At 43.7% G+C, this 26,910-nt stretch overlaps 2 protein-coding genes across 2 annotated transcripts; one reads left to right on the top strand and one right to left on the bottom strand.

The window, feature by feature from the left end:
• The first annotated feature begins 123 nt into the window (after window positions 1-123).
• Window positions 124-14,017, top strand: LOC143326607 (sodium- and chloride-dependent creatine transporter 1). The gene is made up of 14 exons (XM_076740302.1): window positions 124-677; window positions 2,016-2,315; window positions 5,695-5,826; window positions 5,933-6,251; window positions 6,580-6,712; window positions 8,040-8,174; window positions 8,266-8,369; window positions 10,654-10,778; window positions 10,902-11,014; window positions 11,783-11,923; window positions 12,248-12,350; window positions 12,440-12,540; window positions 12,618-12,788; window positions 12,963-14,017. Exons 1-14 carry the CDS (start codon window positions 647-649, stop codon window positions 13,089-13,091), a joined length of 2,037 nt encoding a protein of 678 aa, XP_076596417.1. The 5' UTR covers window positions 124-646; the 3' UTR covers window positions 13,092-14,017.
• A 1,247-nt stretch (window positions 14,018-15,264) lies between these two features.
• slc26a6l2 (solute carrier family 26 member 6, like 2) lies at window positions 15,265-25,415 on the bottom strand. Its single transcript, XM_076740301.1, has 19 exons — window positions 25,276-25,415; window positions 24,043-24,182; window positions 23,539-23,649; window positions 23,251-23,423; window positions 22,975-23,139; window positions 21,947-22,099; window positions 21,683-21,765; window positions 20,918-21,065; window positions 18,957-19,070; window positions 18,731-18,808; window positions 18,509-18,604; window positions 18,298-18,404; window positions 18,105-18,174; window positions 16,722-16,814; window positions 16,452-16,562; window positions 16,040-16,357; window positions 15,839-15,893; window positions 15,468-15,598; window positions 15,265-15,367 (listed from the first exon to the last, which is right to left on the bottom strand). Exons 1-19 carry the CDS (start codon window positions 25,413-25,415, stop codon window positions 15,341-15,343), a joined length of 2,313 nt encoding a protein of 770 aa, XP_076596416.1. The 3' UTR covers window positions 15,265-15,340.
• Window positions 25,416-26,910: the final 1,495 nt, after the last annotated feature.

Raw genomic sequence — 26,910 nt, 5'->3', positions numbered from 1 at the left:
AGCCATTCTTGTGACTCCTCTCATTTTGGCTGAGCGGTGCTGCTGATGCTGTGCGCACCGCACTGGGCTGCCTTCAGCCAATCAGCTCGGGCGGCGGCGGGAGGAGGCGGGGGGAGCGTCAGTCACAGCGGACCGACCGTGGAGCGGATCACATTCTTCGTCTGTCGAGCCGCGGCATCACGTACAGGTTCATGGACTTCTGACTGGGCTGTTTAAGGAAAACATCTTCATCCTAAGGCGCAGTATACTTTTCATTTAACTGTTATCCATGAGATTCTTCAGGCTTACCTTCAAGTGCTTCGTCGACTGCTTTTGAATCTCCTTTGTCAACGTCTGAACTGACTGCGGCGCCTTGTGAAAATTTCCATCTCTTGGCTGAGCTGAGGGTTTCCAACGTGTGATAATCATTAAAAAAAAAAAAACTGCGACTTTTTTTTAATTTCAAGAAGGCGAAATAACAAACTCAGAATCAAAAAGACAACCGGAGCACTGCCTGCGGTGGCTGCACCTCTCTGCCTGCCCCGCCGGGTGCCTTGCTAGCTCGGCACATCAATAAAACTTCGGCAGCCCCCGGCTCCACGAACACCCAGCTTGATTTGTGGAAGAATCAAATTGATTTTTGTGCCGCCCCCCCCCCCCCAACAACATGTCACCTGAGTTGGAAGAGAACAGCCAAGGTGAGTATGATATGTGACCTCCACTGCTTGATAATGGCTTATTGTTTATCAACCACTTGCTAAAACAACCACATGCTGATGAATTGGAGCATTCCTGCCTCAGCCTGTGACATTATTCATTGTAAGAGCAACCCCACATCAGCTGCACTTACCATGCCTCAGTGATGGTTCTCATCACAGTTGACGTACATTTAAAGATATTTGACCATACACTTCACATCAGAGCTGACTGAACAGAACACAAGTCGATCTTGATGCTAAATATGGTCTTGCACAGGTGTCACTTCCTGGCGCATACTGAAGACCCTTATTCCACAAACAAATCGTTGTCAAGTTTTACGTCACCGCCATGAGAGAGCATCATCATTTAGGCTTGTGAAGTCAGATGACTCATGCAGATACATCCGTCTTTAACAGAGAGCTGAGCAGTATATTCGTAGACCAAATTTCTATCTTTTCTTGTGTTGCAAAAATGGGACAATAAAATATCATCACATACTGCGTGCAGCTATTCCTCGCACAAACGATGTTAAACCACAGGTATCCTCGTGTTAAGTTGCGCCGTAGATGCAGACATCCCTCGCCATCCCCACTCTTCTCCCCTCCTCTGTTCACACACCCCCTCAAACTGCTCTGATCTGGATTCAGCTGCCTTGCTTTGCATCCAGCACACAGCGGCTGACTGATATCATGGAATGGCACTGATGCTGCTGCTTTCGTTTGTGCATGCATTGGTTCGTCTGTGTGTGTGTGTGTCTATGCGTGCATGGAGCAGAGAGAAAATGAAAGCTTTGTGAGTGACAGAGGAGCTTGAGATACCTTGAACTGGCTCTCTGCTGTGTGGTGCTGCAGCACACTAATCCCTCTGTCTGTGAGACAGGCAGGGAGAGAGCATCAGGGGAGGGCTTAGTGATGACAACTGCAGCGCGATTGCAGCCCAAATACTAACTGTAAGGACAGTATACACAATCAAAATCTACTAAATTAAGCATTTCAGCCCTGTTATGGCTCAGTGGACATTTGTAGTAATTGGCTAAGGTTGCACTGACGCTGCATTGCAATGAATGGAGACCGCGCGCTCTCCCGCTTCCATTCAGTGCAAGTCTGACTCAAGAGACTGTGCTTCATCTGTCTCCAGTGCTGACGTGCGATGTGAAGTTGTGAGTGCGTATGCTTTAGATAGAAGTGGTGTTAATCTGCTGTCTTTTGTGATAAGAATGTGAGTATGTTAGTGTTGCACAAACACTGCTGTCTTATCTGTTTCCGTTCACTCTCCTTGCCTCCTGGCTCTCTATTCTTCCTTCTTATCTGACCCTTGTCCCATCTTTTCCTGGCCAGGTGAAATCAGTCTCCCCCAGTTAGAGGCAGGCACCCTGTCCGAGGAAGAAGGTGGGTCAGCTCGCCCGCTCGTGCCTGTGCCTGGAGCGGGCCCAGGGTGTGGTGAGGGTGGAGGGGCCGGGCCACCGCAGACCCAGGACGGGGCTGCGGCTGGGACTGGAAATGGGGCTGTAGCAGTACCAGCGGCGGAGAGAGAAACCTGGACCAGACAGATGGACTTCATCATGTCCTGCGTGGGTTTTGCTGTCGGTTTGGGCAACGTGTGGCGGTTCCCTTACCTCTGCTACAAGAACGGAGGAGGTGAGCTTCAGTGGCAATGTGTAGGTCTTATGGATGCGCACCAGTAAACACTGTTACAGTGAGCATAAGAGGAGTCTCACTTTTAAACCTCTTGGGCCCACTTAAGTCCTTATTCAAGGTTGATATCCAAAAATACGGATGATGAAATGTTAATGTACGAACGTTCATGGAGTACTGTTTAATAGTGAGTTGATGCATGAACTACTCATTCAGGATATTCATATGCTGCACCACTCTGCAAATTTTTTGACTCTTTGCCAGAATGGTCCATCATTGTTGCTTGCAGTCTGGCCAGTGATGGTGGCTTCATTTGCAAACTTAATTATTCACTTCCCTGTATGCTGGGAGATGAAGTCATGTCTTGCAGGTTGAAAAAAAACGGAGGTTGAGCACGTAGCCCTGAGGGTCACTGAAGGAGGTGTGTCACCTGCCTCAAATGTTGCATCAATACTGTTGTCTTGCTATTAGTACAACACACATACACACATGAAAGAGAAAACAAAGCTCTTGGGGGCTGAGAGAGTCTCCCCAACTGAAGAATTGTCCTGTTTTTTTTTTTTTTTAATCCTAAGTTAGTCTGTAACAGTTTAGATGAACTTCATACGGCTGGTGGGACGGCAGTGAAAGGCAGTGTCTCGAGACCTAACGCTGGAATAGAGGCAATAGGTGGCAAATAGCAGGGCCTGCGTGGCTGTGAGCACGTAGCTGAAAAGCCATGCCCACCCACGTGCTGTCGCTTTATTTATTATGGCTGCCCGCTGCTTAACAGACAGGCTTAGTGCAAGCTGCCCTACAGTATTCCTGCTGTTCTCTCAATGGCATATAAGGTTATTTGCATTGTTGTCGAACTTTCCCTGCATGCTGTCCTTTTCCATTCATGCTAGTGTGTTCACTATGTGTTCATTAGTAACCTGCTTTTGCTGCAGTTTTTGGCCACTGACTTCTCTTATCGCTGCCCTACCCACTTTGTTATTCTTTTATGAGGTGTTACATGGAAATTAAACTCTGTGTGTGTGTGTGCGTGTCTTAGTCCAGCCCTCCCTCTCCCTCATGTGTGTGTGTCTTGTGACCCATGGCTCTGATACCCACCTTCTGATATCGTATAACAATGGCCTGCCTCACACAGTCCACCCCCTGTGCTCCTGCCCAGCACTCATATCGCACACAAAGGTGCTCTCTCCCACTCGCCTCCTGATAAGGAGGCATATGGATATGTCACACAATAACTGTCCTGTCCCTGCGCCTGTCCTCTCCTCCACATCTAGCCACATCCACGACAGTGCTTCACTTCATGTGTTTGACCGACGCATGGTACACCTTGTAACTCAACAACGTTATTAGATAAGGACTGGGACTCTCAGTCAGAGCTGCTTGTTACTGAAACAAGGACGCACTCCACTGGAGACAGCACTAGATGAATGTGCTCTGAATGCGTGGAATTAATGCTCTGCAAATCTCAATTATTTATTTATTTGTAACTCAGCCGCTAGGCCTGATGTGTCTGGACCTGTTATGATTAGAGAGGATTTACTTAAGCCTATTAAGGGTGCAGTTCCTCGATGATTTGGCCAATATGCTGGGGCACAAGCATTTTCTCCATTCATTCCATTCACGCCTCCTATTGCATCTCTCTCCCTTTCTTTTTCTGTTTCTCTCTCGCTCTCCCACCCCTTTCTCTCTTGGACTCACACTCACGAATGTTTCCTTATAAGGCTACAGCCCTCTGCACTCAGAGAGTGACATAAAGAATGATGGACTGAATGAGGCACGGATTGTCAATCAATAGCGCTGTCGCACAGCCAACCAGGTCAATGCCTCGGTGTGTCATTTTTGTATTTGTTGAACCTCCCCTACCACAGCGTTGTCCCAGTTTTTCTGCCTCCCTCTCCTGTGATGTATCCATCTTTCCCTCCTTTCTTCTTAGCCTCTCCCTGCTCTGCTCTGCGTCACAGCAGGTCATGTGACTCCCTCCCATCTGCGCACCGTGGTGGCATCACCCAGTTATGTTATTATTCAGACCAAATTATTGCATTTGGATTTTGTGAGTGAAATGTCATATGGCGCCTTTTTTCATATCATTTTCTGCTTTGTATTCCTGGTGCACAGAAAAAAAAAGCCTCTCCTGCAGTATGGAATTCAAAAGGAGATTATTTATAGAAAAACACAGAGCACAGACCAACTGCCCGAGGACAAACTACGACTAATCAAAATGAAACAAGTCTTCGATGTCTCTATCAGGACTAATGACTCCCGCTGAGGTCTATTGTCCTTTTCCCCGTCTCCATTTGATAGTCCTTCGTCTGCCTCTGCTCTGTGCAGCTTTCAAGTTCAAGGACGGTAAACTGTCGAAACACATGATGCAGTCGTCTCCCACATACGCTGTCAAAGCACCTCTTATCTGTAGCCTTGTCTGTCCTCCTCCCTGGCTTTCGCTCTTTTGCCCTTTATTGCTTCCTCCTCCTCCTCCTCTCAGCTGTTTCTTGTTGTGTCGATTGCTTGATTAGCGGGAGCCGTGCCAATGTTTGTGCAGCTCGAGTCCTTAAAAACCTGATAAACATGACTTTTAGCTCAGATGTGCTACTGCAAAGGCTCCTGCTCGTGTAATGTGTTTTCCAAGAGCAGGAGGTGCTTTATGAGCCTGGTCCTGATAGTTGAGCGATAAAGACCTCACCGTTGATTTTAGTATGAATTGCTTAATGTGATGTTAATGAAACAATTATCTCAAGTCTTACTACTGATGATGATACTGATGATGATCGCTGTGATTATTATGATAATTTTCTCTTTACATTTGCAAACCTCTTTCTCCCGCTCTTATGTCAAACACAAATTCCACATATCAAGGGAGTGATCCAACTTTCCATGCTCAGTCATAAATTTATAATGACTGGTCATATAATTAAATGGCATGATACGCTTATTCATATGTCCATGTGTGATTCAGCTCACATTACTGTGTTTTGGACGCCTGGATCTTAATTATGTCACTTTGACCATGTACCATGACCGTGGACTACATGATAATTAAGTCTCAGGACAACTCAGCAAACATTAACTTTCAAACTTCACTTGGGCTCATGACCATTTCCTCCTGAAACAACTGCTGTTTGAGGCATAAAGAACGCCAAATATGTGATCTGGTTAAGGGTGACTACAAGGAATTTTTTGATTTGATACCATTATTATCATTGTTATGTAACTGATAGGGCTCAAATACTGTAGTAATACATTTCCTGTTAAATTCCCAAATCTTGCAAATGCTTTGGAACAGAAGTATTCATTGTTTTTGAGGTAGGCTGAATGTTCCCTCAGTATGAGCCTGTGTTTCTACATGTATACCATGTGATGAATGTGCCCATGTGATGAATATGTGTTGCAGGGGTTTTTCTGATCCCCTATTTGCTGATTGTGTTCATCGGGGGCATCCCGGTCTTCTTCCTGGAGATTGCACTGGGGCAGTTCATGAAGCAGGGAGGGGTCTCTGCCTGGAACATCGCACCCCTCTTCAAAGGTATCTATCTCTGTGCATGTTCGCGTGTCCGACACAGAAAATGCTGGTTATCACCTCTGATTTGTAACTTTCATGCTAACATACCTCTTCTGGCGTCCTCTCTCAGGTCTGGGCTTGGCCTCAATGGTGATAGTGTTCTTCTGCAACACCTACTACATAATGATTCTGGTGTGGGGCCTCTACTTTCTCTTCCACTCCTTCGCTAACCCTCTGCCCTGGGCCACCTGTGGACACCCCTGGAACACCCCCAACTGTACGCAGGACTTCCGCCGCGCCTGCCACAACCGCAGTGCATCATCTGCTGCCACCCCCTCCAACCTCCTCTCCTCCACGTCCCTGTTGAACCTGTCTTCAGCCCAGCTTCTCACCAACGGCAGCTGCACAGAGGCCGAGGGCATGCGCTCCCCAGTCATCGAGTTCTGGGAGTATGTCATACCTTATCTGGGAATATGTTATGTGGGAGCTGAGCAGCATGTCAACCGTCTTACAAAATGCATTTTAGTATCCAAACTAAAAGCTATAAAGATTTTAACACACTTATCTACTGCCAAATTGAATTTTAGGGGTCTTAACAAGTCTCCAGACTTTTATTTTGATCATACAGATCATGTTTTATGTCAGTTACAAAATATATTTCATTTTTCTGGCATCTATCTGGCCTTTACAAGGACTATAAAAGCTTGCGAAACATGATTGAAGTTGCAGTTCTTTTTTTTTTTTTTAATGGCTGCACCTTTGTCTTCTTCCTCCTAGACGTAAAGTGCTTCGCCTGTCTGGCGGGCTGCACGAGCCCGGCGACATCAGCTATGAGATGGTGCTGTGTCTCATAGCCACTTGGATCATTGTTTACTTCTGCATGTGGAAAGGAGTTAAATCGACTGGCAAGGTAAAGCATTTTCTGGCTGTACAATTCACGATTCTTCGTATTATAGTACATGTCACTGTTTGGGTTTGTGGTGTGCAGAATGATATTTACATTTGCTGTATGTAAGGCGTTATTTGGCATATATCTGGGGCTATGGAGTGCAGACCAGTATTTGCATGGCTTCATGCAAAGGTTTAAATAATGGCGGCATTTTGCCCTTTGACCCCAAATCAGCTTTGGTATAGTGAGAGGATCAGTGTCTAGACTGAAACACATATGAAAACAAATAAGCAGACACGTTCATTCTTTACCTGCTTCCTCACGTGTATTTATATACTGTTTATGTGCAGCTTAATGTACTGTAAGACCATAATCGTCTGAACCGTAGATCCCTATTCTGTTATACTGTACATACACTTTGTTCAGAGTGACTTCCATTTAGTAGTTTAAGAAAAGATGCCCACTCCTCATTCTCTTAAATCTGTCTGCTCTCATACATTAGCATAATGAATGCATCTTTCTTTTGTAGCACATGGCGATGTCTGTGTTTGCATACTTGTGTCTCCAGAGTAGCTGAAGCTCATAGAGCGAGGGAAAAAATAATGAAGGAGATTGAGCCAGCCGGCTGTAAGCCGATTAGTAACTTTCCACCATGTAGATGTTTGAGAGCTGGAAAGGGGCTTTTCTGCAAATGCTCGCCCTAGATCAAGGCAAATATGTGCTTTCTCACTACTTTACTCTTACTGTACCGATTTAGCGAGGACTTGATGCTTCTACTAGGTAGCAGGGGGTGGCTTTCGCAGCATAACTTGACAAAGACTACCTTCTAAAAGGTCTGCCAAAAACCCCTGCTATTGCAGGAGGTTTACAAATTGTCTGGCTTTCCATTTACAGGCTACGTTTTCTTCAAAGTAACATGACAGGGCCCATTACACATCTACTACAGGAAGGACCTAATGGGCTTCTACTTAAGACTTGAGTATTTGCAAAGCAGGTAATTGATTAATCAAAGTGATAAAAACATACTTGGGTGCAATTCTGTTGAAACATTTGACCATAGCTGATGGACCATATTGATAATAAGCACTAAACTTTTCTAGCTATCTTGTAAAATTCATCATATAACTACATTTTTCTTTGTACTTACTTCATGTAATGTGAGAGGTTTAAATGTTTTAAGGGTGTAGTGTGGAGTTTTCTACTTTCACTTTATGCAAGTTCTAATGCTTAGCACTCAAACTTCACCCCCCACCCCCACCCCCACCCCCACCCCCAAGTGTACTGCACAAATTGGACCTACGGTATCTACAAGTGTACTTCACAGCTCTCTCCTTTCCTCTTTCTGTAGGTTGTGTACTTCACAGCTCTGTTCCCCTACCTGGTTCTGGTTGTTCTTTTGGCCCATGGAGTCACTCTACCTGGAGCTTTAGATGGGATTGTTTACTACCTGAAACCAGACTGGTCCAAACTTGGAGAAGCACAGGTATAACTTCAGCCGCACTTTTGTCTGTAGCACTGTCGTGACAAGAAACAGATTTGTACAACAACATGTAAGATTATTCCGTTTGTGATAGGTGTGGATTGATGCCGGCACTCAGATTTTCTTCTCTTATGCCATTGGACTGGGCGCCCTGACTGCACTGGGCAGCTACAACCGCTTCCATAACAACTGTTACCAGTGAGTTTATACATATGCAGTATGTATGCAGGCTTTCCTTCAGTCTGTCTTTACGGACAACAATCGCTTCCTTTACTGCTTTGCCCTCTTGTAATTGCGCTGAGTGAACGTGAAGACCCGTGCTGTTCTCTGGCCACTGGAACAACCATTAGACTTAAATGCACCGCATGAGCACGCCAGGAATTATGATCGAACGTCCAAAGACTTCCTAGCACTCACATTGCAGACGTAAACTCGTTTCCCTTCCTGATCAAAATAGAAGCGAATAGGCTGCGAGGAAGAATCACAGCAGTGTCCTCCAGCCCTGAACACATAACAAGCTCTGTTTTATTTTGCCATCATTCCACTATGCTTTTTTTAAAATGCCGTCGAAATGAGCTGGAACTAGAGAAGGGCAGTTAGACCTTCAATGAAGCGCCGACCTGGGTTACATTGTATGTTTCTAGCAACAGCTGGCCTCACTATTGCTGTTTTTGTAGGCTGGTTGATAAGCTTCCATGTGTTTACCCTAAACAGACAGACATGTAAACAGATTAAAACCGTTACGAGGTAGTTTGCTCCATAGCAGTAACAGGGATATATATATAAGTTTTTTTCTCTGACTCTCAGCACTTGCTTGCATATTTGGAATGCCCATAATAGGAGGAGCCTCATGGATATCCTGCCATCTGACATTTTCTCTGCCTTGACCTTAATTGGAAGTTGAAAGATGAGTTCAGATTCTGAGGTATGTCAGCTCAGCTCTGCTTCTCACACACACTTAGAGTAGTGCAGGAATAGCTGGAATAGCTGCAGGGATGTGTGTATACACTGCTCGCAAATGCCAACGTATATTACATTTAGAGCTCCGGACTGCATTTTTGGGTTGTGTTCACTTGCTTCCAAACCACACAGCTCGACTCGTATGACTTTTTTAGCCATGCTAGGGGTTTAGCTGTGGAGATCACAATGTCAGTCTGTCCATCTGAAGGTCCAGAGTGACATATCTTGAACCACTGGGTAGATTTCCATGAATTATGATACATTAGTGTCTAATGTGGCATGCTAACGTGGTAACATTATCCAGTGTTTTCGTGCTAAACTTTAAAATGCGAAACATCAGAATGATAGCATCTAATAGTCCAATAGGAAGCTTTGATCCGACGCTCCCACCCACTTCAGGCAGTGATTGGCCAGCTGTGCAGAGGTGAGAGAGGAGCCACGGACTGCACCTCTCTCTCCGGTTCACTTTGTCATTGTTGTCACAACTATTTCTGCTGCTTTTCATGTGAGCAGCGGAGCGCAACACTTTCAGTGCTTTCCAAGAGAGACCGTCTGATAATGTGTTATACCCGTTTTTGAACAGTATCGCATCTCCCCTGTCTCTGTGCTGGCTGAGTTTTCACTCCGCCTGAAGACTTGTGATTCCGGATGTGGTCGGACAACATGTTGTGCAAACCGGCCCCTCGACTGATGAAAACTGAGCCGGGTCTGGCAGCATAGAACTGAGCTTGAGTCTGAAATGTCCCAAAATGACCTTTCTACAGTCCAGAAACACTTTTGATTTAGTGGTACGGTCCAGCACCAGCAGTGAGCGTAAAGGCTGCTACTGCGGTTATAGCTATTCTTGTTTAATAATTGTGGTCTTGATATGGACTGCTTTCTTAACCCAAACACTTACTCTGGCTTGTGTTGATGATACATATCCATAAGCGTTCCTTCCTCTAACTGCCGTTTCAGATTGATCGAGCCTGTTGACGGTGGACTGAGCGGAGGTTGCTTCTGAGCACAGCTGCAGCGTTGTTATAATAATCATCGTGGCGCAACTTATGTTTACGAATTCTTCATATCAGAAAGCATTCTTGACTGTTTTTGCCAGCTACGCTTGTCAGGAACAGAAGGTCACTCCTCACCATGTAGATCATATAAGCAGACTTCATACTAAAATTAGAATTAGATCACCAACATGCATTATTATAATGCCTGGTATACTGTCTTTATATGTAATGAGCAGTCAGTAGGGGTTTTCCTTTACCCTCTCAGACCTTGAGACAGACTTCCCACTGGCTTATTTGTGGCCTGCTCTCTACCTGCCAACTGCTAACACAACAGCAGCTTTCAGAGAAATTGCTATTGATCTTCCATTCACCATCACAGTCGGTCTCTTCTGTTGCCAGTGATTGTCTTTAGTATCTTACATGAGCCTCATGTTTCAGCATATTATAGTGCATCTTTTCCTCAGTGCCCCTTTTCTGTTTCACCTATCTCTCTGTTCCTCTTCCTTTCTCTCCGTATTTCTCTGTAGGGATGCATTCTTGCTGGCCATCATTAACAGCGGAACCAGTTTCTTTGCAGGCTTTGTGGTGTTCTCTGTGCTAGGCTTCATGGCTGCAGAGCAAGGCGTGGACATCAGTAAGGTAGCTGAGAGCGGTAAGAATACAGGTTCTCTGTGAATTGGCTGCCTAAAACCCAGTGCAGAGCTGAGTATTGACTATTAGAGCTACTGTATATTCCCTCGCTGCTTTGCCTCTGACTTGCTTTCTTGATGTGCAGGTCCAGGCCTGGCCTTTATAGCCTACCCCAAGGCTGTGACTCTGATGCCTCTGGCGCCACTCTGGGCTGCACTTTTCTTCTTTATGTTGCTCATACTGGGCCTGGACAGCCAGGTAATCCTGATTACTGACACATTTGAGTTTGTTTATATCCACTTTTAAACACATTGGAGAAAGCATTTAGCTTAGAGGAACTCTATGCAAATGTAAAGTGTGCTACATTTTACTGTCTTCTGGATTCTGTAGCACTTTATGTAGAATAGATAGCTCATGGACATTTCTTTGGCTCTTTCTCTCTCACTTCCTCTCACACAACGCATCACGTCCAGTTTTAGCATTGCATTTCTTAGCAGCCTGTTTGTTGTGTATCTGTTTGAGCCGGTGCCTACATCCATTGTTTTGCAGCCCAGGGATTTGTCAATGAGCTTCTGTCTGATTCACACAGAGAGCGTCTGTCTACTCTGCAATCCATTCATTTACTCTCGCTTTCCATTCTCTCCCTTTTTTCTTCTTCATCCACCTCTCCCTTTTTCCTGCCATAGCCACATGGGTCATGCGTATGCTGCCATTTCTGGTAAACGATGTAAAAATAACCGCACAGCTGTTATTCTCTCAGCTCGTCCTGGAGGTTGAAATATGTTTCTGCAAAGATACAAGTAAATATTCTTGCATATCTGGGTCTGAGCCGACATGCTCACCCGCACCTGTTACACGTCAAGCACATCTGCAGCACAACGCTGATTGGTTGAGGTTGTCGAGTCGCAGTGGGGTCAGGCCAGCACTAAGGAAATAAGCAAACAGCTTAATTCTGCATATAATTCTTATCATTCTTACTTATTTACTTACTCATCATCTCTGCTGTCTCTCTGTTCTCTTTTTCAGTTTGTGGGGGTAGAGGGTTTGATAACGGCAATCATGGACATGTTACCCCCTAAATCCGCCCTGGGCTCTCTACGGCGAGAGGTGGTGGCGGCCATCTGCTGTGTCATCTGCTTCCTCATAGACATGTCCATGGTCACTGAGGTACACATACAGTTTTGTATTCTTAAGAATCAGGTGGAATACACTGTCATTTGCAGGCTGATTTTAACACAGCAAACTTCTCCAGTGCCGTTCAGAAACAAGATGAAAGGCCAGATTCTCTTGGCTGAGCTTGAGATTGTTTTATTTTATTGTTTCTTTAATATACATGGATTGTGCACCTGATGCTCAGTTGGGCACGGGAGAGCATTGCCAGGAATGAGCTGAGATGAAAACCTAAACTGTCGAGACAAGGCTGGAAATAGGCCGCACATAAAGTATTAACGGCGTGGTCTTGAGGCTGACAGCTCTCTCTGTGTCTGTCAGGGAGGGATGTATGTCTTCCAGCTGTTTGACTACTACTCTGCCAGTGGCATCACTCTGCTGTGGCAGGCCTTCTGGGAGTGTGTGGTGATTGCATGGGTCTATGGTGAGACAATACTGCACAATTACAATACACACAGCGGATACCACACAATTCAGAGCATTATCACGACATCCTTATGTCATTTCTGTCAGGCGCAGACCGTTTCATGGACGACGTGGCTCGTATGATCGGCTATCAGCCCCTGCCCTACATGAAGTGGTGCTGGTCCTACATCACGCCTTTTGTCTGTGTGGTAAGTGTTGCCTTGTGTGTTTTTCGACAAGTTTTACCGGCCAGTTGAAAACAGCTGACATTTTTTTGTGCGTATAGGGAGTGTTCCTGTTCCACGTGGTGAACTACAAGCCCCTGACCTACAACACAGTGTACACCTACCCCTTGTGGGGTGAAGTGCTTGGCTGGACATTGGCCCTGTCCTCTATGCTCTGTATCCCTCTTACTGTTCTCTACAAGCTACTGCGCTGCAAAGGATCATTGCGGGAGGTCAGTGCACCACTTGTGTTTTTGTTTGTAATCAGTAGAAATGTGTCACCTTGGACACCACCCTCCTGTTAGTTATTTGGTCTGCTGGTTTCTTCATCACTCATTAGGAGAAGGCTGAAGCATCTCTCCAATAAACAACTCATCATCTCTGTGTCCTTGTTCCTCTCCATGTAGCGGTGGCAGCACCTAACCACCCCAGTTTGGGGCAGACATCACCTGGAGTACCTGGCCCCGGAAAGCGAGGCCAAACTGCTGCCCCCTGCAGGAACCAAGAGTACGCTGCTCTTTGAAAGTGTCATCTGATGAGCTGAGCCCCTGCAGAACACAGGGCCAAGGTTGCCCTTGGCACCAGCACACACATACAAAAACTACACGTGATACATGCACACCACACAGGCCTGGTAAGAGCAAAGCGCAGATTGGCCGCACACCCCACAGTTTGAAGGCTGCGGAAAAGCCCTGGACAAATGGACCAAAGATTAGACGAAAGAAAAACTGAAACACTCACACAGTCATCACATGCTGATACACCCTCTGCTCTGCTTTCTGACTCTACCTCGCTGACCCTCCTCTCTTTCTCTCTCTTCTCCTTGCCTTTGTGCTGTCCCGTCCCGTCTCGTCCTGTGAGTGTGATGTGTCCAATGTAGTTGTGATATCCTCCCTTTCCGTGCCTCTGTCTGTCAGGGTTTCAACAGACTCATCCGTCCCCAAATGTTCGCCATTTTGTGCTGAATGAACTGAACCATAAAAGATCTAAATGAAAGGCTTCATACCTCCTGCTGATTTGCCATGGTCTGTATGCGCGTGTGTGTGCGTGTGTGTGTGCGTGTGCGTGTGTCTGTGTGTATGTGTGTGTTGGACCGTGGCAGCGGTGTCTTCATTTACACGTGACATTGCCTTTCACCATTGTTTTCTGTATCCACCTACTTATCTGTACAAAAGTAACTTCCATTTGTAAAAAACAAACAAAAAAAAAATCAAAATGAGACAATGCATCACCACTTCCAGCTGTGTGTTATGAACTAACTTAAGTATCCAGTGTATTGTAGGGTCTGTGAATCAGTGTTAACAATATTTGGAGGGGGTGATGATCAGTATTTCCACCTTAAAGAGAAGGAGACAAACTTTAGACTGAATTGTGCAAAGAGCAGGAGACTCGGTTGTGGGGAGGGGAAAGAGACTTGATGCCATGTCAGGAAAGAAGCAATAAAAGACCAGATGACGATGGATGCGTTGTGTTTTTATGGCTTTTTATTTACATGGGCTCATTCGTACTTAATTCATAAAACATACGATAGCTATATACAGAGAGTATTGAGGTTCAATCACATTCAAATATGTTACACTTTTACATCGTATAAAAAAATAAACTTAAGATAGACATTTCACAGAAAACTGGAAGTGTAATCAGTCAGGTAGTGCAAGAGTGAGCGATAAGCGCTCTCAGTGAAATGTGTGTTCTGCAATTTGCCGCACTTGACATTGGTGACATTGGGGAGGTTAATCCAAGGAACCAGTAATTCCAGGATCCCTGACAAAAACATCAGTATTTTCTGCAGGAAAAACACTCATGAGCTAAAATGATTTAGGAAAGTTCCAGTAACTGCACATAGAAATGGACCTTTCTTGCAGACCTTTTAAACATTCTGCTCTTTCAAATACACTTACAAAAGAGAAAATATCCTTGGCAATCCAAATCAGTTCGATGTGAGGGAAAACATACAGCATGAATTACAATACGGTGTTTAGCGTCTGACGGTTATGACCGCAGATGATGATAACATGACACTGGGTCCCAAAAATAGAAGGGAGCTTGAGATCTCAGAGGAATCAGATGTGTGACTATAAATACAGCCGCATTGTTTTGAAAACCTTCCGCTCTTTTGAAATGTAACACCTATGACACCATATTTCCAATTGAGCTCATTCCTGCGGGCGTTCGGAGCAAATGAGTGATGTTAGGCCTGAGAACCCCTCCCAGAGGGAAAGGCCCGGCGATATCAGTGACAAATGTTGACACTGCATTGATTCGTTGCAGGAGACATTTGGCTTTCCTATTGTAAAAGAACACGAGGGCCAGTTGCATTGGTTCGAGAAAGTAGACTGACAGACAAGCATATACACACACATCGCTCATAACAACACCTCTCTCATATGAGTTTCCCCTTACAGTCAACCTTTCACTCACTTTCTACTCTCTCACACAGGCTATAAATACAGACTCCTATTAGTCCAGTGTTACATTCTCCCACTCACTCCCACCCCGCCCCTCCCCTGTCCCTCACACACACCACAGAGAGAGAGCTGCAGTGACGTATCACTGGCTATCTCATTAGACGATATCATAAAAAGCCTGTTGCCACAGCAACGGCTCCCTGTGTTTCCATGGCAACCCACCGCCATGTCAAGGTGGTGCATTCTCCCCCACTGAAGGGGGAGGAGACAATGACGACCAACGGTGAGCGATGGAACAGCCAGCAGTCTGAGAGGAGGAGCAGGAGGAGGAGGAGGAGGAGGAAGATGGCGAGTTGGAGCAGTCTGACTCCTGCTGGTCACATCTTACTAGTGCAGGACACGTCCTGGAAAAAAGGTAGGAACGTTTCTGAATATATTACAGCGAGGACAAGTGAAGCCCAGAGAGCTCAGAAGTGCAATTAATATTCATTGTGATGAACTCACAAGTGCGATGTCTGTGCATCCCAGTTTGTGGAGAATATGAATCACCGCGTCGTGCACTGTGACAAACAGCCTGCTCTTTGAGATGGACTCTGAGAAGAAACCTGCAGCTTCCAGCTGCTCCACGACACACGCTGATGTTTGAACACACAGAAAAGCATGCATGACAATGAGCGACCTTGCGGGCACATGAGGCAGAAAACATTTTGTGATTAGAAAAATAAATATTTATGTTTGACTGATGTGCATGACAGGGAACAGTGTGGCGCCAATGAGGCGGAGACCTTGACGCATTCATTATCTGAAGCTTCCGCGCCTCGAGTCTGGATTAAGGACATTAACTTTGTCTCTGTTTTGTCTGATGTGACGCTCACCTTGGCAGCCTGCTAGATAGATGTCCAAACCAATCTCTCCAAAGTCCCTGAATATCTGGGAGAAAAAGACAGACTTTGGGTTTGTTTTTGTCATCTTTCTTTTAAAAAATGTAAATAAACACACATGCCCTCTCCTGTCCCTTATTTTAACACCGATGATTAAATGAATGTCCACACGCACAGATCCTGGCACCCACATACATTTTTCAAGGTCTTCACAGCGACTGTGTCCACAAAGCTGGCTGTCGAAATGTCCAAGATGACGCTGTGCGTGCCTGATCCGCAGCCCAGGCCCTTTTCCTCATCACTGTGCTTGTGCGATACCTGGGTGATGCTGTCATCACCATGGCAACCAGTGTCTGAATCTGAGTCTGACATGGTCGTGTCATGTTGGTAAGCCCTGTTTACTTGGCCTTTACTGAGGCCATTTGTAGAGATTTCCATCAGGCTTAAGGGCCCCTGTTCCTTCACTCCATTCACCTCGTTCACCTCTGACTCCGTCAAAAAAACTGCTTTTTTCTGCCAAAAGATTGAAAGAGTGAAAAGTATTAGTTCTAATCCATCATTTGTGCAACTTGAGGTATATCTAAATGTGTTGTTTAGGATATCATACTTGTTTCTTTTCCTCCTTTTCAGCTTTCTTTCTCTCTTTCTTTTCTTTACGCTTCAGCTTCGCCTCTTGTTTCTTCTTCACCATCAGCAACTCCCCAGTATCAATTCCGCTCTACACAAAAAGCCGAGCATCACATTAAAGAGAGAGAAGAGAAAGTGAGACAAGATAGAGAGAGATAATGAAAGCAATTAAGGGTGCCGTGGAGAGCGGGCAGGGATTACATCTTGTAATCAAACACACATCCACAGTTACGGACACACATACACACACCTTCTCTTGCAGGGCCTCCAAGTACATCTCAGCATTCGTGTAGTAAATAGTTGCAGATGAACGGAAGATTTTAATTCCTGGAATCTCTTTAGCCTGCGGGGACACATCATGAGGCAGAAGAGTTCAGACACTCGCACCCTGTTCTGCTTTCATATGCACTTTCAGCATCCCCCAGGTATTCTTTGACTAAATGGGATTTTTCCATCACTTACTGACTGAAACAGAGTATTCCTGTAAGGGCTGAATTTAGCTTTAGTTGTATCTAATGATGCAGATAGTTCTGCTCTTGAGATTTGTGTTGCCAACACAGTACAATGGGTGTGGATTACTGTATTTTAAGGAAACTACAGCTATGTATCCCCAAAAGCTGTGTGAGGATGTTCTGAGGCACAGCTGTGCTTGAGCCAATTGCTAGCCTCAGCAGGAGTCAGTCCTGAGGTTAGGGTTAGGGTTTTGACCCGAAGTAACTGAATCATAGGACTCTGGGAACATAGATTTGCTCCCCAGCAGCATGCTAACATACTCACAATGACATGCGGATGTTAAGCCAGTGTGATGTTCATCATCTAAGCTAAGGTTGATGAATATCTCTTTCATTTTGAAAATATTTGCAAGCCAAACTATGACCAAAGTCATTGGGTTTCATTATTCGGGAGCAATGAATATCTTCACCAAATTTTATGGAAACAGTCCAAAGCGGTGGACTGACTGTCTGGCATTGCCATTCCTAGAGCCTAGCATGGCTAAAAAATCCTTTCTGCTGCAGAAATAGTCCAATGAAAACTGTTGACTGTGAACTCAGTGATTATTGAACTGGTCCATTTTTCCGGGAAAGACATTCACCACCATTTAGACTCGCCCATTTACTGGGTGGTGGCAGAAATCTCATCTCTTAGAATCTGGGCGGTTCTCTCCAATCATGGCTCACCTACACCTGCTCCATATGCCAATCAACCACCACAGCTGCAGCCAATCCACACTCATCAGCCACAGGATAAAAACTGAGATCCCCACCAGCCTTTGCCAGACTGTTGTACTCACTAGCCTGCTAACACACCCTGGCCTCTTTGCTCTCCTTGTACTTTGCTCTGTGCTCTAGAGTTTTGCTTTGCCTGTTTTTCTAAGTCACTGAGTCTGCTGTCCCTGTGTCTCAGGATCATCTCCTCTTGTCTCAAACCTTCCAAGTCTGCCTGCACTTGGAGTTCAGCCTTTACTGAAGCCCTTAACAGAACAAATAAATACAAAGTTATATATATACGGCTAAATACCACAATTGGTAAATGAGAAAATGTTTTTTTTATCATTTGAGTGAACCAACCTTTTGACTAAATATAGATAAATATGATAGTGAGCAAATGTCATCTATCACTAATAGACTCTTACCTCCTTGTAACTGTCTATGTCCAGATACAATTCAGTGCCTGACAGATGGCCCAAGATCGAGTAGCGGGGTCTGAAAGGCATTAACATGTCATTTTTACAGAACGAACTGCCCTTTAGCTTTGAAAAAAAAAACATCAAATTCTGTCCTCGTGTTTGTGTATACATCAATAATAGATGAGTGGTGTGTAGTTACAGTTGTGTTCTGAAGATGACAGTGAGCATGGAAAAGCCAACGGAGACAGCCAGACCCAGGTCCAGGTTGAGCAAGATGGTGCTCATGAATGTTACCAGCCACACCAGCTAGAGGGCAGCATGAACACTTACAGTCAGCGGGTTCAAAGTGCTGTAAGGCTCACGCAGTACTTAACTGAGCAGAATCACTCTTAAAGAGGATTTAGTCTTACCAGATCAGCCTTGTTGGTCTTCCACAGCATGGGCACGTCTGTGAACTGCTTGAACATTCCTTTCAAATTCACAAGTACTATTGTGGATAAGACAGCCTGAGGAACACACACACACACACACACACACACACACACACACACACACAGATGTATTTGCTGCTTTCGCTGCCAAGAGAGATATTGATCATAAAAAAGAAATAGTACTGGAAAGGAGAGCGTTACCTTGGGAAGATCTTCAAAAAGAGCACCTATTTTGAGAACTGTGATCAGCACGATGACGGACGAAATCACTCCTGCAACCTGATGACACGCACACACACACACACACACACACACACACACAAACACACACTTATTGTACAATAAATGGTCTCAAGTGAACATGAAAATTGGATGCAATCAGAGGTATTTGTGCTGTTGGAGCACATATGTCTTTGTGTCTGTTTACTTGTGTCTTGCCCCCTGTGCTCTCCTGGACGAGGCTGCGAGACAAGGAGGAAGTCACAGGGTAGCACTGAAAAAAGCTTCCCACAGTGTTACTCAGACCCAAAGCAACCAGCTCCTGGAAAAAGAGAAGCAGCAGGACAGATGCAACATTTCAAATTCAAGTAGAATACGCCCATTCAAGATGAGAAACAGATTACGTTCGATGCTGACATATGATGCTATTAGTATTGCTATTAGTATTAAATGGCATTAGTCCATGTATGTCTGGAGTCTGTAACCTTCAGGTGAAAAACAAGAATGTGTTGTTCATTATCTTTATGGCCATGTCAACACATCCATGCAATGCTGAGAGCAGTGCCAAGCACATTTAAGGCACCCTTGACTGCGTAAAGCTAGTTGGGCATTAATAATTTAGCAAGCCAGCTCTTAGAGGCTGTGACTGCTCCCAGCCTGTCTCCTTTCAGAGCAGAATGATCTCAGTCACATGCCTCTGCAAGTGTGTGTATGTGTGAATAGTGTGCTATAGGCTAGAATAAGAGGTTTAATAAAACCCCACATCAGTATGTCTACACATGCGTGTGAAAAACAGCGTTGTGAAGAAAGCATGGCTTGTTAGAGGCTCTTTCTTTGTGTGAACATACTGTATACCCAGGGGAACATTAATCATTTTTGTGGTGAAATGACCTGCTGTACTAGCAAAGAGAGTGCAGTTCAATCTCAGGCCATGGTTTGGCATGATGATGACGAGTGAGAGAACACCTCCACAACAGAGACAGCAATACATACTCTTCTGTAGTATCTCTGATGCCATTTATGCATACTTGTTTCATGCAGCATACTATATCCACACTTTATTCTACCAACCGCATCTCATTCACTTTTGTCAGATTCATAATAAGTAATCAAAAGTAAAACTGGATTGCTCTCTTATGCAGAGTAAATGTTGTATGTGTTCCACTGTGGGGTGAATCCTGGATGGCTCTGTAACATGACATTATGGACTGGGAGAAAACATTTGTAAATTGGCTTGTACAACTAATGGCTGAAATGCATCTTTGGTCAACTCCTTAAGAGGTTTATGCGATCCAGTTTCAGTCTGTCATTACTGTTAGGATATAATTCAGACATTGATGTTGCATTAAGAGATTGGTGAAGGCGGGCTATGAGGAAACAAAAGAAACTTCTTGTTGTGAAATGTAGAAAAACATTTATCAAATGGAAAATGATGATGATGATGATGATGATTATTATTATTATAACTGAGAGCATATTACTTTTGTAATTCATGCCAATACAATAAGTTTAAATTATTTGAACTGAGCTGAGCACCTGTAACAAAAAAGAAACCATAATTATCTACTCACAGCCAGTCGAGTTGCAGGTTACATCCATGTAACATAATCTTGTGGCAATGTTAGGTTTTAAGTTTGCTTTGTCTGACACATTTTATTTGTTTGCATGTCTCACACAACAGGCAGGCTCATGTTTCAGCTGTGTCTCATGGCTGATGGCGTTCATTTATTCTTCAAGTCCATAATCTGGACAGTAACCACGAAACCGTGAGGTTGATGCTACTAAAAAGGCATTGGAAAAAAAATTTGTCGACTCACATCCCTAGAGGGTTGACGTTATGTTATGCGGACTTTTGGGAAAATTCCTCCAGATACATTATTATTATTATTATTATTATTATTATTATTATTATTATTATTATTATTATTATTAGGTTACTACTTCACTTCTTTGTACCAAATTTGCTGAAAGCAAAGAATGCGCCATGTGATAGAGTAGCTGTAATAATATTACTGAATGTTATATTACTTTGTTACTACAAAAAAGTAACGTGCTACGTGTTAAGAATGTATTACTTGTACTATTTGAACAGTAGCTTTGAATTCTGTGTGTGTGTGTGTGTGTGTGTGTGTGTGTGTGTGTGTGTGTGTGTGTGTGACTTTTCCTCACCTGGTTGCTGTCCACCTTGTAGCCATGTTTGAGGGCAAATGTTTTGCCGAGGGAAATATTGATGGCGTAGCCCACAATGGCCACTGCAAAAGCATCGCCTATCACCTTTGAGAACAATGTGACATCTGGAGTGCGAGGAGCATTGAGCCTGGAGCAGCAAGAGAAGATGAACGTTTCAGGTTTTTATCACTGTCACCTTGCACAGTACACAGAGTCCTGACATCAAGGCATCTCTACAGACAGCTCAGGGCATTAGGGCAGCTCACAATGTCCCACATGGTTGAGTTTGCTGATAACAAGTTTTTCAAATCCTCCCATGTAGAAATGAATATGTTAATGTTCATGTCTTTAGCATCTAATTATTACAAACGCTGTCTTGAAAGACAAATAAAATAATGATGCCTTTGCACAATTAACCCCTAACTTTTATATCCTTCAGCATGTTTGTAGGACCCAGTTTTCTGTGTGTTTGCTCTCTTATGCAATGTTCCATCACAGGAGCTTTTCCAGGACCGGAGGAGAAACTCACTCACACTGTGACTCCATTACTTTGCCTTATCACAGCCCCACATATCTTCCAACCAAGAAACACTGTACTTTTGTGCCTGTGATCTTGTGAACAGCCCACTAACAGCTATCCTGTATCTCACCGCTCCCCTTACCTGTCTCTTTCTGTTATGCCTACAGACACACACACACACACACACACACACACACACACACACACACACACACACACACACACACACACACACACAAACTTACCCACTGGGAATCTCCCCAACCACATTGATGCTGTATTTACTCCTAAGTCCGCAGAAGTAGGTGATGATTGTTGCTACTATGACCTGTTGAAAAAAAGGCACAAGGAATGTTGTGTGGGGCAAAGCTTCCAGCACATGCAACTCCTCTTTTAGATGAGTGTAAAGCAAAGTCATCTGTCCCTCAGTTCCCGTATGATCACTGTGGCCAAGATGCCTCCTGCTGGACTATTAAATGAACACACCCGCTGATCAAGTGAGGGCTTACCACTATGAGTTCTATAGGGATGGGCAGAGGCAGCTTCTGTCTGTAGCAGGCATTGATTTCTTTGACCACAATGAGAACAGAGAGCGCCACCAGGCTGACCACCAGCTCTGGCACTTTAGTCTCTGGCAGCAGCTGGCAAATATCCACCAGAATCTTTGAGGAAAAGAGAGGAGGAGAGAGGGAGAACGGAGGGAGAAATCAGGTTAATCCACATGGAGTGAAGAATGCAGTGAAGTGTGCATACGTTCAATGGTGGTCTGCCCACAGGCTTGTCCATCTTGCTGCCCCAGTAGTTTTTGCATATTTTATGAGACTCTAATTTGCATTGGTATGACTTGCTGGTGATTACACCTCAAGCAGGGAGAAGAAAATATAAAGGAAAGGAAACGTCCTATGACACCGGTTGTCTCTTTCCTTTTGTTTGCTTTCTGATGCTGTGTGTTTTATGTGTTCTGTAAATGAGACTGAGCTACACTGTGTTTCTTTGTCTGCATTTAATTAGCATGATCTCTGTTCCTGACACATTATGTAAGTTTGAGAGAGATTCTGCGGGCGATTATCTGCAGCTTTTACCTGGTTACCTGAAGTCGCTTTGAAAACACACTTTTAAAGATTATACAGTATATATGTGACACACCCAAGTCAACCATGACTCCCCCAAGCAGAACACAAACATAACTTAACATAACTATGTTATAATGCATCTATTGTATTATGGCTGTTTGGCTTGAATAAACAGTAATATGAGGTGAACTGAAGAAATAGCACAGCACATAGGACAACTGCCTGTAAAATGGTAAATTGTCATTTTAATACTGTAGTGTTTTAGTTAGTCAGAAAGGGAACAACAGGCTGAATCAACACCTTTAACAGTACCAACAGAACACACAAAACACAATGAGCTTCACCAGACCTGTGTTTACTACCGTGCTGTAGTAATGCCCTCCATTACTTTGCTCTAAGTCTATCAATCAGTCCCTCCATCAGTATCCATATGTGAATTGTGTAATGCACGATGACACACTCACATAAATAAGGGAGAGGGGACCAGTGAAGCGAGCCGGCGAGACTCCAAACAGGTAATGGAGCTGGGAGACGCACACATGACATGCTGATCCTGTGGTGTAGGCTCGAACTAGTGGCTCAGAGAGGTAATTGACCACGAAACCAAACTTCATCACACCCAAAAGCACCTTGGGAAAAGACAGCCAGTTAGTCAAAAGGGGTGAAATATGACTTGAAAAGGTATCCCAGTGCGGTCACTAATAGTTTTCAATTTGGTCACAATGGACACACAAACACACCTGGAAGATTCCTGCCAGGATTGCTATGGAACATGCTATCTGTACTCTGAACGCGTCACGTGCATCGATGTTCACATCTGCTGTTCCATTAGTGCTGTTTGCAATAAAGTGACTGTCTGGTGCCAGCCTCTCCGTCACACCCCCAATCATGACGCTGATAACAGCAAACGTACCTGAATGTGAAGAACCCGAGCATGAAGACACACAGTCATGCACAAAGACACAAGCAAGGATGAGTTTAAGTTCAGTTTGAATCAGTGGCGCCTTCTCACAGACTCTCTCACTCACCTACGGAGATGTGTCTGGAAGTACCAAAGATGAAGTAGACCAGCACCGGGTAGAGGGAGCTATAAAGGCCATACACTGGGCGTAAGGAAGCCAGAAGAGCATATGCCATGCCTGGTTAAAAAAGAAAAAAAAAGTTATTTTCAGTTTAAAGAACTGTTTTAAAAGGTTAAAACAATAAGCCAACCAGCAGAGACTCCTGTAAAACCACAATTTGTCTATTTTACCGAACAACTTTTAAGTCTTTAATAAGTGACCTTCTGGTGGCTGATTTTGTTACATGTTACAGAGCCAGGCTAGCTGTTTCCCCCTGTTTGTAGTCTTTATGCTATGCTAAGTTAATCCTCTCCTGTTTCATGTTGAATGAACAACAGAGTGGTATCAATTTTCTCTTCTCTGTCTCAGCAAGAAAGAGGATAAGTGCACATCGTAAAATGTTGAACTGCTCTTTAAAGTGAACAAGTTTGCTGAATTTGTGAAGCACTGTGCACCTTCATTCATACAAACCCTGTGGCAGATGCATGATGCCAACACTGCAGCCAGAGATCAGGTCCCCTATGCCGTTCTCTCTGAAGGAGTAATGAGGCAGCCAGGCGAGAACGGGGACCCAGCTCAGCACTGTGTGCTTCAGCCGGGGCACTGAACACCTGCAATAGATATGGCAGAAATACAAACTACTGAGCACACCATTTCCTTTAGTTAATTAATCAGTTTGAGTAATTTTGTGAGGAAAAAAAGTCAAAATCCTTTGATTCCAGCTTCTTAAATGTGATAATTTTCTGGTTTCTTTACTTGTCTATGACACCAGACTGAATACCTTTGGGTTGCATACAAAACAAGGCATTTGAGGACGTTGACGATGTCTGGCATTTTATAGGCCAAACAACTAATCGATCAATTGAGAAAATAATCAACAGATTAATCGACAATGACAATAATGGGTACTTGCTACCCTAATATGTAGGTTTTTGGTCTTGGTTTTGTTAGTTTATGAAAAAAAAAAAATGGAATGGTTGTAAAAACAAATCGAAATGTCCGAAACTAGACTTGTGAATTGAAACACCTGCTACAGTTTTTATCAGTCGGCCTTGAAAAACAGTGACACACTGGATAACACCAGCACGTGAATGTGCTGCTGTTCTCTTCTTATGACATATACAGTGTAGTAGTGAACTGAATATTACAGTGGGAGAGCACCTACATGAACAAATATTAGATCTTTTATTGGGTAGATATTGGGTTAACTTGTTACATTGAGAGCACAAATTGAGTCTCTTCTGCTGAAATGTTACTAGATTATCATTAATTCACTGCACTGGAAGTATTTGATCTTAAAACATGTCCCGTATTGTGATTCCTTAATATTTAATTTTGATTGATTGAATATTTGTTTCACATGATGTATCACAGGCTATAATGAAAGTTTCCAACTTAATAAAACTGTGAACTTTGCTCGTCTGTCGTTGAACGACTCAGATGAAACTATTACTCAGCGTTTTTCTTTAATCATCACTCTAAACTAACATCCACACACATACATTTGGATGCACATGCACAAAGTCATCCGGAACTCATTCTCAAGTCATGCATGATGCAGTAAAGCCATCATGCATAGTAACACAAAAAATATATTCACATCCAAACACAAACACATCCTTGTTGCCAGTCCGCATCATTATTTATCCCACTGTTTTCCAGTTCGCACCTCTCTCCCCCATGTACTCTCCTCTCTGTTTTTACCTCAGAGACTCCTTCACCCGTTCACCCAGAGTTGGTTTAGCAGACCACATCCCTTTTTGTGCTGTTTCATCCAGTCCTATCTCATCCAGAACCTTCCGCTGCACTAAATAATGTCCAGTTGAACAGTCCATCTTCTCCATGTCTCTGTCTGTTGGACAAATTCACCAAACCTCTGTAAAGCCAGTGTCTATCTGAGCTCCTCCTTTTATGCTTGAGTCTTCTTGACTGGAGAGGACAGCTACAGTTGCACAACCAAAGCCAAACACCACGTAGTGAGAGTGAAACCTCCTCACCGTTCTGTACTGATTGACAGTACTTGTTTTTGGACTGTGGGAGTGACTACTCCTTTCCTGTCTGTCCACCCCACATGTCCTGTTCTGCATGTGTACACACACCAGAGGTAATGTGTGTGTGTGTGTGTGTGTGAGAGAGAGAGAGAGAGAGAGAGAGAGAGAGAGAGAGAGGGAGTTTCAGTACGTTGCCCCCAACATTGTTACTGTAATCTATATATATCTATTCTATATATAGATATATATAGTGGGAGAGAAAGAGAGAGAGAGAATGTAGTCCTCTGGTAAAGACTAAAGGTTGTATTGCAGTATGCTGGTTAGGTTTGTGTTTATGTGCCAGACTGATTGAAACATCTTATCTTTATGACTGAGATGAAGTCACACAATTCTCATTGTCAGCAGGAAACTCCTGATGCTGCCGACGTTGCCCAATAAACTTTACAGAATTGGCCAATCAAAACAAACAAAAAAAAAAAAAGTAGAAATAAAGATCCCTAATTCTACATACTCTTCAGATGGCTGAAAGGAAACTGCACAGTTTTGCTTTGTGCATGTTTGAAATCTGTGACAAGGCCAGTTTATTTCATTTTATTTCATTCAACCGTTTTTCTTTTACTCTGTCAAATGGCTAAACCCAGACTGGAAGTCTGTGTTGCATTCAAGTCCTATATTTAAAACATCACTTAGGTAAAGCACTTAAGTATTAATAGTGGCATAAAGTGTCAAATATTAAACTACTCATGGTGCAGTAAAATGCTCTCTTTCAGTGTTTTATTATTACATCTGATGTTTTTAGATGAATATTACTGCTGCATTCATGTCTTTGTTGCATTTCACTGCTGTAGATATTTAAGGTCGAGCTCATTTTAACTACTTTATAGAGAGCTGTGTAGTTTAGTCTACAGCAATGCATCATATTCTATAAGATCATCATATGTTATTAGTGTCACTGCACTGTGAGAACCACGTAAGTCTAAACAGTCAACTTGTTTTCAGCTGTGTGACAAAGCATTTTCCAGATAATCCAAGAGGGTTTTTAGATAGTTTATTTAAATTAAGAAGTAGAATTTTCACACAATTGTCCCATAAAGGAACACTTCAATGCTTCAGTTTACCAGGAAAATTCAAAATCACCAAATCTGTAGATTTCACTGGACATGTAGGATATGAAAAACTGTAACAAACTGTAATATTTAATATAATAAATATAACTTTAGCTTCAAAACTTGTCCAAAGGCCAATTTCCCTTTGAACCAGATAACCTTATAACACAAATTCATCAGTCACAGTCCTGACAGCACTCCTTCAAATCGTCTATTTGATGTTTATGTTGAGCAGGTTAACA

Source organism: Chaetodon auriga, chromosome 10 (assembly GCF_051107435.1).
Source record: "Chaetodon auriga isolate fChaAug3 chromosome 10, fChaAug3.hap1, whole genome shotgun sequence".
NCBI classification, from domain to species: Eukaryota; Metazoa; Chordata; class Actinopteri; order Chaetodontiformes; family Chaetodontidae; genus Chaetodon; species Chaetodon auriga.
This window is presented reverse-complemented; position numbering and strand designations above follow the sequence as displayed.